This window comes from Pararge aegeria, chromosome 10 (assembly GCF_905163445.1).
Source record: "Pararge aegeria chromosome 10, ilParAegt1.1, whole genome shotgun sequence".
In the NCBI taxonomy this organism is placed as follows: domain Eukaryota; kingdom Metazoa; phylum Arthropoda; class Insecta; order Lepidoptera; family Nymphalidae; genus Pararge; species Pararge aegeria.
In genome coordinates this window covers 17,098,699-17,113,727 of record NC_053189.1, presented here as the reverse complement: position 1 = coordinate 17,113,727, position 15,029 = coordinate 17,098,699, and the positions used below count along the sequence as shown (strand labels likewise).

Below are 15,029 nucleotides of genomic sequence, written 5' to 3'. Positions count from 1 at the left end.
CTCGCGATTTTTTCTCGCACAGCTATCTAGTGCATCTCAGCCAACCATATCCATTAATATTAAATATCAACAAAAAAATGTCCTTTATTTAATTTTACTCAACCTTTTCGTAGGCCAACTGCCATTGAATCCATATTATCTTATTCAAATATTTTCAATTTACTAAACATAAGACATTGGAAATAAGTTTAAGCCACTTTGACTATTATATTTACTGTATATTTATAAATAGTCACAGTTAAGTATTATTTTAAAGGCATTTCTTAATTATTTATTGTACACGTGAATTTTGCTCACAAATATAGCATTTGACATAATTGAGAAATGAGTGTCAATTAATTCGACCAGGAAAAGTGTTTGTGTCTTCTTTGGAAAATGACATTATTATATATATAACTGAAACTAGTGTTAGTATATTCATTTCATAAAAAAGGACGAATGAATGTAACGTAATGGATTTCCGACTTTTCTTCAAACTAATATATTTCAATAAAGTAGTTAATCGCCAATGACTTCGTTCAAATAGGAACCACAACGGACTTCCTATTTATTTTTATTTATTAGGCGTTTGATGTTAGTTAAACTATTACAAATATCTGGAGCTTTATAGCCGTAAAGGTAACGGCAGATCAGAATACAGTTGTCACCACCCCTTCTCTTCCCGCGGGTGTCGTACGAGGCGACGAAATAGCGAGAACTACAGCGATCACAAACCCGTCTGTCTGCCCAACGCGTTGGTTATAAGCAAACTCTCCCGTTGGGAGAGGTCCAGCAGTTGTTATAGGCTTTTGATGATTTATGTTTATAGTAGCTCCTTTATCAGACTTAGTGGCTTACCCTATTGTAGCTTAGAGAATATAAACACTGTATTATTTTTTACTTGCTGGTCATTGTGATGTCGATGTTTACGGCGATGGTTAAGTGTCTCAAATGACGTCAATTTTCAATACTAGACTGAGCTTCTATTCATGTTGTCGCTGCGAAGAATATACCTGAGTAGAACCTTTCACTTTCAACGTTTATCCGTATTTTTTTTAAATATTTTATATCAGGAAATGTTAAGCTGTTTTTTTGTGATAAATAAATGTTTTCTTCAGGAGACTGATCTAAACAATCTTTATTTAATGTTACCTGAAATTAGAGATTCCTAAGCGAAGAAAAAAAAAATTGCGGGTAACAGCTATTCAAAAAATAAGGCACCACAGTTACTATAATTTATTTTTATTGTCTTTACTATTCGCTTTTGGACAACTGCCGATACATATTTTACCCTTTTCAATGCATTTAGAGCAACTTTTTCGTTCGCTCGCCGCTTCTACCGATGATTCCGAGTCTGTGTCATATTTTGTTGCCTCAGATTGCCTTATATTTATTTCGTGAGACACAGCAACAGTTTTAGGCAGCTGATTGATAACAGTTGCATCGGAATCATTTAGAAAAGCAATTTCTTTTTTTTGGCTAGATTTACCTGCTTGGCTTTGATTCAACTCTAGTTCCTTTTTTTGACTAGGCTCTATTTCTATTTTGAGACCTTCAATCTTCGAGCCAGTAGGCTTGTTAGCTTTAATATCATCTGCAGATACCAATGGCTTCGTTTCTTTTCGTTCTTCGAGTACTACGTTATGTTTTTGACCCGTTGCTTCTGGTCTTTGAGCAATCTCCAGTTGCCTTTCTTGGCTTGCCACTGCTACCTTTCCATGACCAAGTCCTTTTTCTTTCCTACGACTGAATTCTGGTTCTTTAGATTGAATTAAGTCTGATTCTTTTATTTCCCCTTCAGCTTTGACGGCAGTTTTATTTATGAAATTAATGTTATCTGCCGATCCAAATTGTTTTATAGACAGTATCTAAAATAAAATATTAATAGTACTATAACACAAACTATATATATATATATCTTTGGATAGATACTTTTTATCAACACTGATAACATTGCACTGATGCTATAAACTTAAAATATACTTCCAAGAGTACTCTGGGGGTTTTTGTGGTACACCGCTTACAGGTTAAATTGGTTTTTGCAGATTACAAGCAATCAAGGTGCCTTAACTTTCTTGCTTATGGGAGTAAATTCAAGAATATATACACGTACATTGGAATTACCTCAGCTTCTCTGTGGGATGACACTCCTCCATCCGTCCCTCGTCCAGTAGTAGTACAGGCATCAGATAACTGGAATATTGTGTGTAAACATTAGTGAACAACAGGGAATGAGGTTTGACCTAGCAGCACTTGCATTGAAGATTAGGATAAAGATTTTGGAGTTCGTAATAGGGCCCAAAGACCACGTCAATCAGTGTATTCTGATCATTATAATGAACATTTCTATACAAATTCTTACTGTGATATCAGATTTATATCCCTTGTACGTATTTTACAATTTATGATTTTTCGCCCTACGCAAATTCAAACTCACTCAAAGTTTTATATCCTCTTAAGCTTCCGAGCTCTAGACGAACATTACAAAAGTCAAAATTAGTAGTACAGTTCATGCGACTATATCATTTTGATATTCGCAAACGACAATACTAAAAATATGATATTAAAGGGTACAGATGTGGTCTGGTAAGCGTTGCTTTTCTGGTAAGTGATTAACACCAAATATACCAGTAATTTCTAATACATTTTGAGCACTATCTATTCTATATTGGCTGAGATGGTAAATTAGGAGGACCTATATAGCAACTGCTGAGTCTTTTGCCGGTTTCTTTACGGTGGAATCTATCTTCCCACCCAGTAGTAAAGTCAGACAATCAGGCAGACTTTAGGTTTCAAAAGTGCTTGTATAAGGCCTCCTTGAAATAAATGCTTTACTTTTTATTTTATTACATTTTTTGGTTTGTGTTTAAAGTTATGAAACATTACTTACCGCTCTCAATACATTACAGTAGCCCCTTGAAATAACCTCGATGGACTGTGAATACAAACTGGTAGCGGGTCTGCATGTTCTGGAAAATCAAATTATTATTCATTTGAAATATTAATAGACCTCATAAGGCTGTCCGTCCGCCCATTGACCATTTTTCTGTGGCGGTCTTTTATAACTGTAGAAAAGTAATTTTGGAGAAAACAAAACAGGAATAATATATTAAAGTTACTAGATTTAAAACTATTAATTAAAAGAAAAGAAGGTGTCCAGTAAAATAAATCTCACAAATCCACCAATAATTCTAATCGGAAGAAATAGATTAATAAAATAAAGCATAAAATAAAGAATTATGGCTTGCAAGATAAAAGTACTAAATGCTGGTTTGATTGATATATATATATCATAGGTACCTGTAAACATCTTCAATTAAGGTACATGGGCAAGTGCCACAGATGCAGTCACTACGCCCGGTATTCGATTGATTCTGATTGCTCCAGCAGAAATTAGACTCGGTTCCTTGACGTAGGCTTTTGTCAAGGCCACTATTGTCACTCAAGCCACTTTGTTGATCCTGCCTACACGATAGTCGGCAACTGCCCGACCAGATCTCACGGATGGCTGAAGTCGTTGCCTCCAACTCACGGTTGTGATTTTTCTGAAACAAAACACACAGAAACGAGTTCCTGAACTCTACTAGGAATTTGTCGGTTGAAATTAAAATCACGACAGACAATGATTAGTTTTATAATGGCCTTTACGCTGCACTTTAAAATATTAAATGTAAATAATCTAGTTCCATACTGCCATATCCCTAATTGATAAGCCTGCTACCATTTTAGACTGCATCATAACTTCCCAAGATAGATTGCAGTCAAGGGAAGGGTAGCTTTTATTGAAATTAAAAAAACAGTTCACACATTTGTGTACACTTGTGTGCACGTGTAAGGTTAATTATTTCACAACTTACATACGCATACAAAACTAAAACGAGGAGGAACAATACGCCTAGAACAACCATTTGTTTGGAAGCTTGCCGAACCGTTTTTAACCTGCAAACACACAAAACATAGACGCTAAAAGAATATATAGAAATATAGTATAAGTAGAATAGAAACAGCAAAGGACTCGGTAAGCCTCCTTGTGTAACACCACTAAACTGCCTCCAATATGAGCTATCAGAAGTATTAATAAGATCCTTACCAACATTATTTCTTGTCATTATTCGTATAATATTTAACCATATTTAAGTTAAAATATTTTTTATAAATATTAAATAGTTCTTGTTAATTACTAGTTACATTTAGGATATTCAATTCAATTCTTGTATATGGTTTTTGTCTGTGCATTTAGGATATTATATTATTTATTAAATTTATGAAATATTAGATTTATGTAAAGGAGGACATATTCAAACTGGACGTGATAATGACATAATGTTACGAAATCAAATTCACAGAACATGTTTAATTGACAGATTAATAAGTAAATATTAGATATAGATTTCAATATATAACAACTTTTTAAGCTTGACTTTTAATCATACCTTTAATAAACGTCATTAACATTCCCTTCGCACTGGTATGCTGCAAGTGAGTAGTGAATCCTTTTTCTATCAACTATGCGTACATATACAAGCGGCTATAGCCTAGTAATTAGCTTCGGCCTTATTTTCAGAACGGCAGAGTTCAATCCCTTACACGCATCAATGCTCGTTCTAAGCAATTAAAAAATATCAAAATTCGAAATTCATAGTTATCAGAGTTCCCTATAATATTTGAGCCAGCGTGGTGGACTACGAGAGACATGCTGGAAATGGACTGATAATGTTGGTGATGATAATGATGTATATATATCATAAGAAACTGATACTATAATTATGTGGTTATAACATACTAAGCTTTCAAATTTTATTTTGGATTAACAAATAATTTCAGACACAGAAGGCGTAAGCAGTGGCTGCGAAGCCAGTGCGGTCAGAGAAGAAATAGCAAGAGACTATGCGGCACTACAAACCCGCCTGGGTAGGGAGATCTCAGATAGGAGGGGTAAACTTGGCTATGCGGGTGAGTTTGATTACTGATTAAACTTAAAGACAGTACTCAGAGAATATGTTCCATGTGATGATAGTGTTAAATGTAAAAACTGGTGATCAATTGGCTTTTAAATAGCTCAGGAAGCTACTACCGCTATGCTTATTTCTGGCGCCAAGCATAGTGCTGTGTTACGGTTTGTAGGACGTGGTTTCTTGTGTTATGATACGTACATGAGGCTTAACACTAACACCTCGGGTTGATGGACACAGGGTGGCATACTGTCGTGTACTGACGTGTTCCTTGAATGCCCTACGAAGTGTTATTCTGTTTGTTAGCGATGGTTCTCCACTATCCATCATGTCGGCCATATGGTGAGCCCAGCAATTATTATTTAAAAAATATAACAATAACTTGTACCTAACAAGCATAAACTGTTAGTTCTCTATCTGTAATATTTAAATTCGCACCCCAGATTGTCGATATTCTATTTCTAAAATTTTGGTAGACAATCAATTTAGTTTATAATTATCATCCCTCAGCATCTCGCCCTGTAGCAACGGAAGAACAACTGTCAGCAGACTTTAGAAAAAAGCTTACAGAATGGCAAAGAATGAAGGGTGTGAAACAGCCACCGCCAGTACCTGCGAGGAAAGACCTCAGCGATGACTTCCTTAAGAAATGGGGTAAGCTAAATTATTCAGAAATCATTTCCTAAATTTCAATAAATTTCTAAAGTCACTACTATTTTGTCTATTAATAAAAAAAAATATATAACATAAATGTTCAATTATTTTCTTATTTTAGATGAATGGAAACGAATGAAAGAAACGAATTCAGTTCCAGCTTGGGAAGAGGAGGCAAAACCAGATGAAGTATTAGTACGAACATCAACTGGGCTTTTCAAATTCCATGGTAAAGATGTTATAATGAAAGGAAACCTCATATAATATGGCTTTAAATATATATCTTTTAAGCTAATATAGTGCTAGACTGGATAGGAAAGCATTTTTATAAAATCCTTATTAGTTCCTCCATAACCCTGTGTAAAATCTTAAAAACCTACTAAAGTAAACAATAAATGCTTTGATCTCTTGATCAGTGGACGCAAGCGACACAATACCGTGGTATTTAGACAACAGACCTATGTCCAGAAGTGAACGTTCTTTGACATAAAGATGATGTGATCATCTTCATCATCATTCATGTCATGGTCAGATAATCAAATCTGCCAATGTATTTTCAAGGTATATCCCGCTCCTTCACCCGCAAGCTCCACGAATGGGAAAAGTCCAGAGGCATAGCCCCTGAAGCCTCTACATCTGCCCTCCTGAACGCTGCTAGGGCGAAGGTCAAGACACCGTCTTCCCAACTTACGCGTACGCAGTCTGATGGTAGTGTGGCCCCATCTGCAGGCTCCGGCCGCAGACATGCTTCGAGTCTAAGTGTCAATGATGTGGATGATTTTGAATCTGAGTACGAGAGAGAGCATTCGGTGAGTTTGAAATAGGTTAAACTTTGTGTTTAACACTAAACCAAACTACCTCGTGTGCCACGATTTGGTTATAGTCTGATCAATGCCATGCAATTGATGACTGCTACCTGGTACCTACCTAATATTATTCTAGCTTTTAGTTTATACATAATCCGTATAAATATTATAAATACGATAGTGTGTAGGTGTGTTTATTTGCCCTTGATTCACACCTTAACTAAGCAACCAATTGACTTGATGTTTTACAAAGAATTAGACCATAGAACGGAGAGTAACAGAGTCTACTTTTTTTTCTCTTTGTGATCCTGGAAAACTATAAAATTCACAAGGGTGGTTTACAAACCCATTCTTATTTTTACACAAAATATAATCCTTTCTTCACGTCCTAACAAAGCAGCAAGCAAGCAAAAAAGCTCAATTTTTTCTATAAAATATAGATGTTCTTTTCAGATTTTAAAAGTCAACCTATTCTAAAATTAAAAAAATTACTTACTTTTTAATATAAATACACGCAAATGTGCCCTATTAATTAGCATTAACTTTATTAAAAACAAGATACATAAACATTGAAATTGACTTTAACTTTTTGATGTCCTAGTTGGATGGCGCTGATGAATGTGATACCAGGAACAACCGCGCGGCTGTTCTCGTAGAAGTCGAAGCAGAAGAGATCTGCACAGCAGCTCCACTTGTAGCAGTTTCACCTCGACATACACCTCAGAAGCCAGTCTATACATATGGGCAAGCTGAAGCGAGGCATTTGTGTGAGACCACCTCTGCGATTACTGGAACTGCTGTTTTGCAGCCGAATGGTGCAGGTGATTGTTTTATTTTATAGGCCTAATCACACAGGTCGAAACCCGAGAAAAAATAAAAACATATTTGAAGTTCAATACCAATCAAAACCAGATACATAATGTGCAATATTCCAATATGATCTAAAGGCACCGGTAGTCTTTTAAGTGCTGATTTTTCCATCGTTGAATAATTAACTTAAGGGATATTCCTTAAGTCAGATATACAATAAAACTAAAAAAACTGTTCAAACAAAACCCTTATTCCCCTTGTTTATTCCTTAGTTAACGATTATCTGATAATTAATTCAACATTCAATACATTCAAATTGAACTTATTCAGTCACTTTTGTTTACAGTCATTCTATCGGATTCCCGAAGCGTGATGTCCAAAGAACAAACAACAATCAAAACAATGATGTCTCGTAAACAGGTAGCACAGTGCGTTTTTTTCTTCATTTAATTTTAGATTTTATAATTTTATTTATTTAATTTATTTTTATTATTAAGGTTAACAACAATTTACAAACAATGACAGAAGTCCAAGGCAGAAGTTCTAGATCTAAAATGAGTAGACAGGCAAGCATAGAAGAAGATGCTAAGTTTATCAGAAAAACTATCGAAGAAATCGAAAGAGGAAGTTCCAGTCGTTTTAAAGAAGACAACAGCTTAGATTTTCAAATGCAAGAAGTCGTACATGAAAATCCAGCCCCTTCAACTAGCAAAAGCTCCAGTTTGAAAAGTTTAAGACAAATTGATAATTTGAAAGATACAAAAAATGGCAAAGACAGTTATGATGATCCAAAAGAAGATAAACGCAAAGACTTCGATAAAAATAACTGTAAAAAGAAGTCTAAATCTCGAGCTAGGCTAGAAAGGGAGCAATCCAAACCATCTGAGAGCGATAGTGACCCAGATGTTGATACAGTAACAGTTGAAATACCGAGAAGACGTAAGCGACCACGTAGGCCTTCGGAGAGGCCTAGAACTCCTCCCACATCACTACATTCGGATTCTGATGGAGAAGTAAGCTTACTTATTTAATTTATTTAAACTGTAGCTACCTACATCTACAAATAGCTTACTACCCTCGATTACGGCAGTATTGGTTTAATATTGTTGACGCTATTATGACACAATAATACAAGGAGTATTATTGTGTCACAATAGCGATTTTAGGGAACTCAAGGTATATTATACGACTTTGCTCCATTTTTAGATTTAATAGTGGTTCATTTATTTAAAAGATATCAATGTTGACTATTTCAATTTAATCTATTAGTTATTTCCTGCAGGTATTTGTTCTTAGACTTAAAGCACCTCATCAAAGAGATGTTTCTCCTGAAGTAATAGTAAAAACGACTAGAAAAATCTTCTCACCTGTGGTACGAAGCGGAGAATCCATCCCTAGAGCTGTGATACCAGTTAACGTCGAAGATCTGGATGACGTCAGACCAGTCCCACTCAGTCGCAAATCCGAGAGCAGACTAATAGAAGCGCAACCAAAACAAGAATTGGACAAGTCTAAGAGTGCAGGAGATATTCTGGAAGATAGCCTAAAGTCTAGGAGGCCCCCATTGCCATTATCACCACCATCACAAAGAAAACCTCCGCTAAAAGAAGCATCACCATCAATTCGTATTATGATACAGCGATACAACCAGAAGATTAATGAAGAAGGTAAAATTATTCCTTGACAATTATTTAAAGACAAACTGATGAAGAGCATGTTATTATTGTGTGTGTTCCACGTTGCCTTGTTCTCACTTCTTTGAAACCCGCGATTCTTTGAGTTACGTTCTGCTTGCTATCAGTAAACTGGTAAGTATATTTCAAGGACTTGGACACATCACCATGGTATTTCATATATTGGCGGCGAATGATTAATTAATTCATCATAAATAGTTAGCAAAAGCAAAATATACTGTGTGTCCCCTGTACAAGAAAAACCTCTTCCAGCAGCAAAAATGTATGCTACTTCTGCTTCGCCATAACTCTGGTCAAAACAGTCGCTATCGTCATGTTGTGGTAATTTTAGGGGCAAATTTTAGTCGCATGTCTCTAAACATGTAAATAAGCTAGCAGTTAGCTTTTCGTGGCAATGCTTTACTTATTTCTCCCGAAAAGCAGCTGTTTTCTGGTCTGACACATAACACCATAGAGTGGCACGTTGCAGAACGTATTCCTTGCATCCCCTGCGCAATTTAGCTCTTTTTTTAGACGATCTTTTCCCGCTCACCATCAGATAGGCCATCTGCCTGGTCGGTCAATGTCTATAAGAAAATCTCAGCCTCTTCTTCCTGCTTACAGCTTGGTACACTCATGCTCAAGAGACTACTTACTACTAGCTGAATTAGAATTCAATGGGTATATATGTTACCTGCCTGAAAAATTGCTTAATGAGAAATGTTATTAAATAAATAAATAATACCATCCAAGAATATTTAACAGACACAATATTATAGTTTCACAGTTTCAGTGATATTATAATTTGACATAAATAATAAAACATTATATATTTGTAATATTGATGTCAGTCTTAAATTTGTTTGTTTGTTCCTTATTTTAATAATTTCTATTATTATAGTAAGTAGGAATTAGTGTAAGAACATATTATATATTTTTTGCATGCCATCTAAGGGGAATTATTTGTCCTTATATTTTATCTACCAACAATGTAAAACCAATCAGCAAATAAACGAATTGAATTGGCGCCATATTAATACTTATTAATTTAAATTATAGGTCCAGGATCTGGAGGCAGTAGTGGTGCTTCTTCACCAGCGTGGCGATCGCCCAAATCGGAACGGAGGCGACCGGCCGACATGCCTGTTAGTGTTAATATTAGGTAACATCTAAAAAATACATATTATGTTGTAATATTCGCACTTATCATTGATTTAATATGCTACTATCTGGTAGAAGCGGTATTAGCCTAGTGGGTAAGGCTTCGGCTTTCCTTCGTAGAGACCTAGTTCGAGCCCCAGCTCGCACCATTGACTTTTCGGAGTTACGTGCGTTTTGAATTTAAGCATTTTAAATATCGCTTGTTTTAAAAAAACGGTGAAGGGAAACATCTTGAGGAAACCTGCATACCTGAGAGTTCTCCATAATGTTCTCAAAGGCGTGTAAAGTTTACCAATCCGCACTTGGCCAGCGTGGTAAACTACGGCCTAAGCCCTTCCCATTCTGAATGGGACCCGTGCTTTGTAGTACCGGTAATGAGTTGGGGATGATGGTGATGATCTGGTACTCATACTATTATTAATCACTTCAAATGAGTGTCGAGTAAACCTTTTTTTAATTTGGTATTTAGTATAATAATATATTGAAGATTTTACAGACATTTCTTGAATCAGTTTCCAGAACCTGATTTTGGCAAATAGATGATAGAATCAGTTTCAACTGAGGCTTGATTTTTTTTGTTCGCTTGTCAGTGATCAATTGTCACGCATTATCAAAGTAATCATCATAATTACATTCTCGGATATAAACTAAACAACTAAACTCACGTGATTATGTGTGGAAAACTGGCTTCTACCTCGTTGAGGGATCCTATCATGTGCTAGTTACGGTAATGGTGAAAAGCGCAGCAGTTGTAACTGCACATTTGTTCGTTTATAGAAGGAAACGTTTGTAGAAGGAAATATTAACTAATATGATTATACTTTTCTTCCCTCTGTAACTAATCGTATAGTGAATAGTGATAGCATGAACGTGAACTTCAGATTTCACAAAAAAGCCTACACCATCGTTTGATTAGAAGTAACTTCAGTGTAACTTTGTGTAATCCTGTTGTAGAAACAACCCGTTCCTGGAGAGGGAAGTTCAGAAATCAGCAAGTGCTTGTCAGCTTTCCCGTCGAGATCAGACATCTGTTGAAAAGCACCTTGTGCCAACACCAGTAGCATACGACGGTGTTTTGAAGTCCCATAGCGCTAACGCTTTGCACCCTGAACAAAATGCTGAACCGATACCACCGCAGATTGAGGATAGCCAGGAAACAATTCGGACTATCACAGCAAGCACGGATACCATTGTACCAAATATACCAAAAGATTTACCAGATAAGGAAAGGGAGAAATCACCCGTCTTATTACCAGTATTGAGGCAACAATCTGAGATATTAATACCTACTGTATCCAGGTTTATGCCACAGAACCCTGGTAATTTTGATAGGTCAATGTCCTCAGTTGAAAGCCCAACTTTGTTTAAAGAGGCAGAAGCTATGACCACTAGGCTTTCAGAGAGAGCCGCCCGGATAAGAGCGGCTAGAGATAAGTTTCTATCGTCATCAGCAGCTGTTCCTATGAGACGTGAGGGGACAAGTTCCGCCAGCGATCTGAGACCAGCAGATCGGTAAGAACCTAATATTTAGTCACTGAATACAGTACAAAATTTATATATTCCTAACAATCTATACTAATATTATTAATAAGAATTATTGGATGGATTGATGTTTTTTATTTTGTTATTTGCCAGAACGGCTTAATGGAACTGGATGTAGCGTAGGAAACGTTGCACATAGGCTACTTTTTATCCCAGATAAATATACGGTTTCTGTGGGAAAGATATGTTTTTTTTTTTTCTCACAGCAAGAAATCGACATCTTTTTTTGTATAGTGGTAGTTCAGGGGTCACAGAAATTTACACGCAAACGAAGTCTCTGGCAACAACTGGTTGGTACTAAATAGCACCAACTTGTATCTACTATTTTCATTTAAATTCACAATTTATTCATGTAGACCTTGGCACTTATGAAGCGTTCATACATTTAACATGTTACACTAATGTTAGTGATGGGATGGGTAAGAAGAGCCCACAACAAACTTAGCCAGGTTTTTTTTATCACCATCTCACAGTCTAGTAAATGTTGAGCTATGAAGTTAGAGCAATTCATAAGCCAAGTCAAGCCAATAATTCCAAGCTTTTTTATCATACATGTAATCCTTAACATTATAATAGGATTTTTCTATAAGCTTATTATATAAACTTTGAACTTATTGATATCTCAAGGATTTCATCTGGTAATTTGTTATAAAAAGATACACAATTACCCTTAAATGAATTACTAATTTTATGCAGCCTAGTAAACACCACTACAAGTTTTTTTTTTACTTCTAAAATTAAAGCTGTTACAGTAGACTTTCGCTAGGTGGCGATGTGTGTAGTGTCGTAGTATACTAATATTAATAATTTTTAGATCGACGTAAAAAGAATATACTTCGATGAGTTAATATTCCGTACCGGCTCGCTGCTTCGTCCACGTGCTAGTGATAACCGGGCTCCAGGGCTGATTGTGGTTAGCACCGCAAATTTCCAACTCGGGTCGGCATACGGATGCAGAAAGCGATGGAGATAGGGTTTATCCTGTCTTCCTTAATATGTAGTGATTATGTTTACCTTTAGATCGAGCCGCATCAGCTGCGATAGCGACGTCATTGAAAATCAAGATGCGGCTCAAGAAGCGGTACTCGGAAGAAGCGCATCGACTGGCATGGTCAATGTGGACAGAGATGCTTGGCAGAGGGTCGCTGAAGGTTAGTTTACTTTTGCCAGACAAAAAGTTAGTTTCGTTAATATATTAAAAAACAATCAATTTGGCAAACGAACTCTAAAGCCTTACGAGGAAAATTTAAAACCTCACTTGCGGAAAAATTGAACTAGGATGGATAAACCAGTCTCAAAACCAATTTAGAACAGTTTTTAATTTTAAAATGTCGTTATATTAAATAGTTTCGTTGTTCACTACTGTTTTAATGTTTTTTTTTATTATTATTTATATAATTTAAGGTTATATACGACTAGTAAAACTTTTCATCCATTTCGGTTTATTTATTATTTCATATACAATACTTAAAATTGACTTATACCAGAGGTTGGCCAATTATTTTGATAGTGATTCTGTGGGCTAAACTAAAGACGATGGCGGCCGAAAGACGAGTAACACTGTCAAGCAGCAGCTGCAGTTAAAGCAGATAGTAGACTGTTTTTATTGTCACTTTCTTTTGGCAACTTGATTGGTTTATTTGTCTTAGTTGCAAAATATAACCAATATAAAAATAAATAGATAGTGGTTGAACTTAATAGATTTTAAACTTTTTAACAAGTGGTTTGAATTGCCATGTAATTGATACGCCCACTGAACAGATTTTTATTTTCCTGGTCGGGTTTTAAACGCGACGTCGTAACGTTCCCTACACGCCAAGAACGCCAATTTCTAAACTTATTGGGAATTTAGAATTTCATGCCAGGTATTGGGTATACCTTACAATTTTGATCCGCAATCGAACAAAATATTTTCCTTACCAGAGGCAATAATTAAATTATTTTAAATTACTGCAAGAAACGGAAAATCTATAACGGAAGACTTGGCTTTGGTATAGATATGTTTATTGTCTTTAAGTATCTGTTTTTTTTTTTGCGTGGCTTTGGAATTACTATTGCATTTTTCTTTGATTGAGTCGGGCCAAAAATTTCTACGGCGTCACCTGTCAGCAAATTGGAAATTTCTACAGGCATCTAATATTAAACCGAACTATATTAGATTGAAAGTTTATATCTTACTTCTGCACTAATTTGATACTTGGCATAAAACAGCACTCGGTTAGAATGGCACCATTACTTCACAGTTGCACTAATAGCTGTTTTATTATGGCAGGTTCTCATCGAGACCGACCTCGCTCCAGGTTCAGTTTGGCGCGGCTGGCTGCCAAGCTGCGGCGGAAGGAAGAGAGCGCGGTTTCCCGCCTTTGTAGACAGAGCCTTTTTGTGCAGTTGCGGAAACAGTGAATAAATGTAGTCAAATATTCTGTTTTATTTCATTAATATTCATTTCAACCTGCGGACATCCACTGCTGAACATATGCCTTAACAAAGAAGCGGCACCACACCCGGTTCTCTGCCTTCCTCATCTACCCACTGTCCGTCACTGTCTTTATCTATGTGGTCCATCGTGCTGGCGTCCAACTCAACGTTTGCTTGAGGTTTGCGGCAACGGCCATCGCACCTGCGTCAAGCATGTCACTTCAACTTGCTGATTGTTCGGGCAATGGGAATGTAGGATAAGTAAAATAAAAGGCACGGTAGCGTTTATTCTCAAATTTAATATCGTTTTCAATCTTGACAACACCACATGTAACACTCCATCGTCCGCTTTCAATACGATTGGTAACAATAGTTACCATATCAAAATGGTCAAGTTGGAACTAATAATAATTTTATTATCAAAAACACTACTATTGTTATTAATTAGTAATAATAATTATAAGACTCAAGAGAACACTTACAAACAACGTTAATGGGTAATTTGGTTGAGGTAGATTCAATTATACTTTAAAACTAATTTCAATAGTTTTTGGGAACATGAACATTAGACATTAGCAGACGTTTATTTTTTTTTTAAATTGAACTGTTTGGTTAATATCTTACATCCACATAAGCGTGATTCAATACAAGCAGAGCAAGTCAAATGCAGGGATGGTCCAATCAGATAATTGACAAATACCGTGATAAAACTATCACGTCATTTATAAACTGATTGGTCTATTACAGAAGGTTCCAGAACGTTACAGAATAACGCTGCAGCGTTGATTTATATTGTAAAAGTTCCTCAATCGATATTCGCGTCGGAGGAGCTGGTGTTTGATGAATCTAAACAGACAACTAGGCTTTACTATATTGCTTTATACGAGTAAACAAATCAATATGGTGCACCTCATAAAAGAAAGGATCTTCATCATGCAACCGCGAAGTCAAGGTCACCTTTTATCGTGGCGATGATGTTTTGGACAGTCCCATAACTTAGATACAGGTAACAACAAATGTGGACAGGATAACAA

General features: G+C 36.1%; 2 protein-coding genes across 3 annotated transcripts in view; one reads left to right on the top strand and one right to left on the bottom strand.

The window, feature by feature from the left end:
* Nucleotides 1–14,007, top strand: part of LOC120626898 — a 54,739-nt gene extending 40,732 nt beyond the window's left edge. Inside the window, exons 6-17 of the mRNA XM_039894683.1 lie at nt 4,804–4,932; nt 5,442–5,585; nt 5,707–5,814; nt 6,147–6,394; nt 6,993–7,212; nt 7,548–7,621; nt 7,699–8,214; nt 8,484–8,868; nt 9,934–10,036; nt 10,990–11,547; nt 12,598–12,728; nt 13,850–14,007. Of these exons, the coding sequence (XP_039750617.1) occupies nt 4,804–4,932; nt 5,442–5,585; nt 5,707–5,814; nt 6,147–6,394; nt 6,993–7,212; nt 7,548–7,621; nt 7,699–8,214; nt 8,484–8,868; nt 9,934–10,036; nt 10,990–11,547; nt 12,598–12,728; nt 13,850–13,980 (2,747 nt within the window). The 3' untranslated portion in view covers nt 13,981–14,007. The remainder of the gene's footprint in view (nt 1–4,803; nt 4,933–5,441; nt 5,586–5,706; nt 5,815–6,146; nt 6,395–6,992; nt 7,213–7,547; nt 7,622–7,698; nt 8,215–8,483; nt 8,869–9,933; nt 10,037–10,989; nt 11,548–12,597; nt 12,729–13,849) is intronic.
* Nucleotides 1,205–4,128, bottom strand: LOC120626899. Of its 2 annotated transcripts, XM_039894686.1 has the most exons (6): nt 4,070–4,128; nt 3,837–3,918; nt 3,280–3,524; nt 2,870–2,948; nt 2,104–2,172; nt 1,205–1,847 (listed from the first exon to the last, which is right to left on the bottom strand). In XM_039894686.1, exons 2-6 carry the CDS (start codon nt 3,885–3,887, stop codon nt 1,209–1,211), a joined length of 1,083 nt encoding a protein of 360 aa, XP_039750620.1. In that variant the 5' UTR covers nt 3,888–3,918; nt 4,070–4,128; the 3' UTR covers nt 1,205–1,208. The 2 variants fall into 2 exon arrangements, with proteins under 2 accessions (XP_039750620.1, XP_039750621.1); XM_039894687.1 differs by lacking the exon at nt 3,837–3,918 and having other exon boundaries at nt 4,070–4,096.
* Nucleotides 14,008–15,029: the final 1,022 nt, after the last annotated feature.

Bases quoted from the DNA above. Each gene is read 5' to 3' on its own strand.
- LOC120626899 (XM_039894686.1), bottom strand. From the start codon at position 3,887: ATGGTTGTTCTAGGCGTATTGTTCCTCCTCGTTTTAGTTTTGTATGCG. The intron at 3,525-3,836 runs GTAAGTTGTGAA...GTTTTGTTTCAG, and splicing joins TTTTAGTTTTGTATGCGTAT to AAAAATCACAACCGTGAGTT. The intron at 2,173-2,869 runs GTAAGTAATGTT...ACAATATTCCAG, and splicing joins ACTGTAATGTATTGAGAGCG to TTATCTGATGCCTGTACTAC.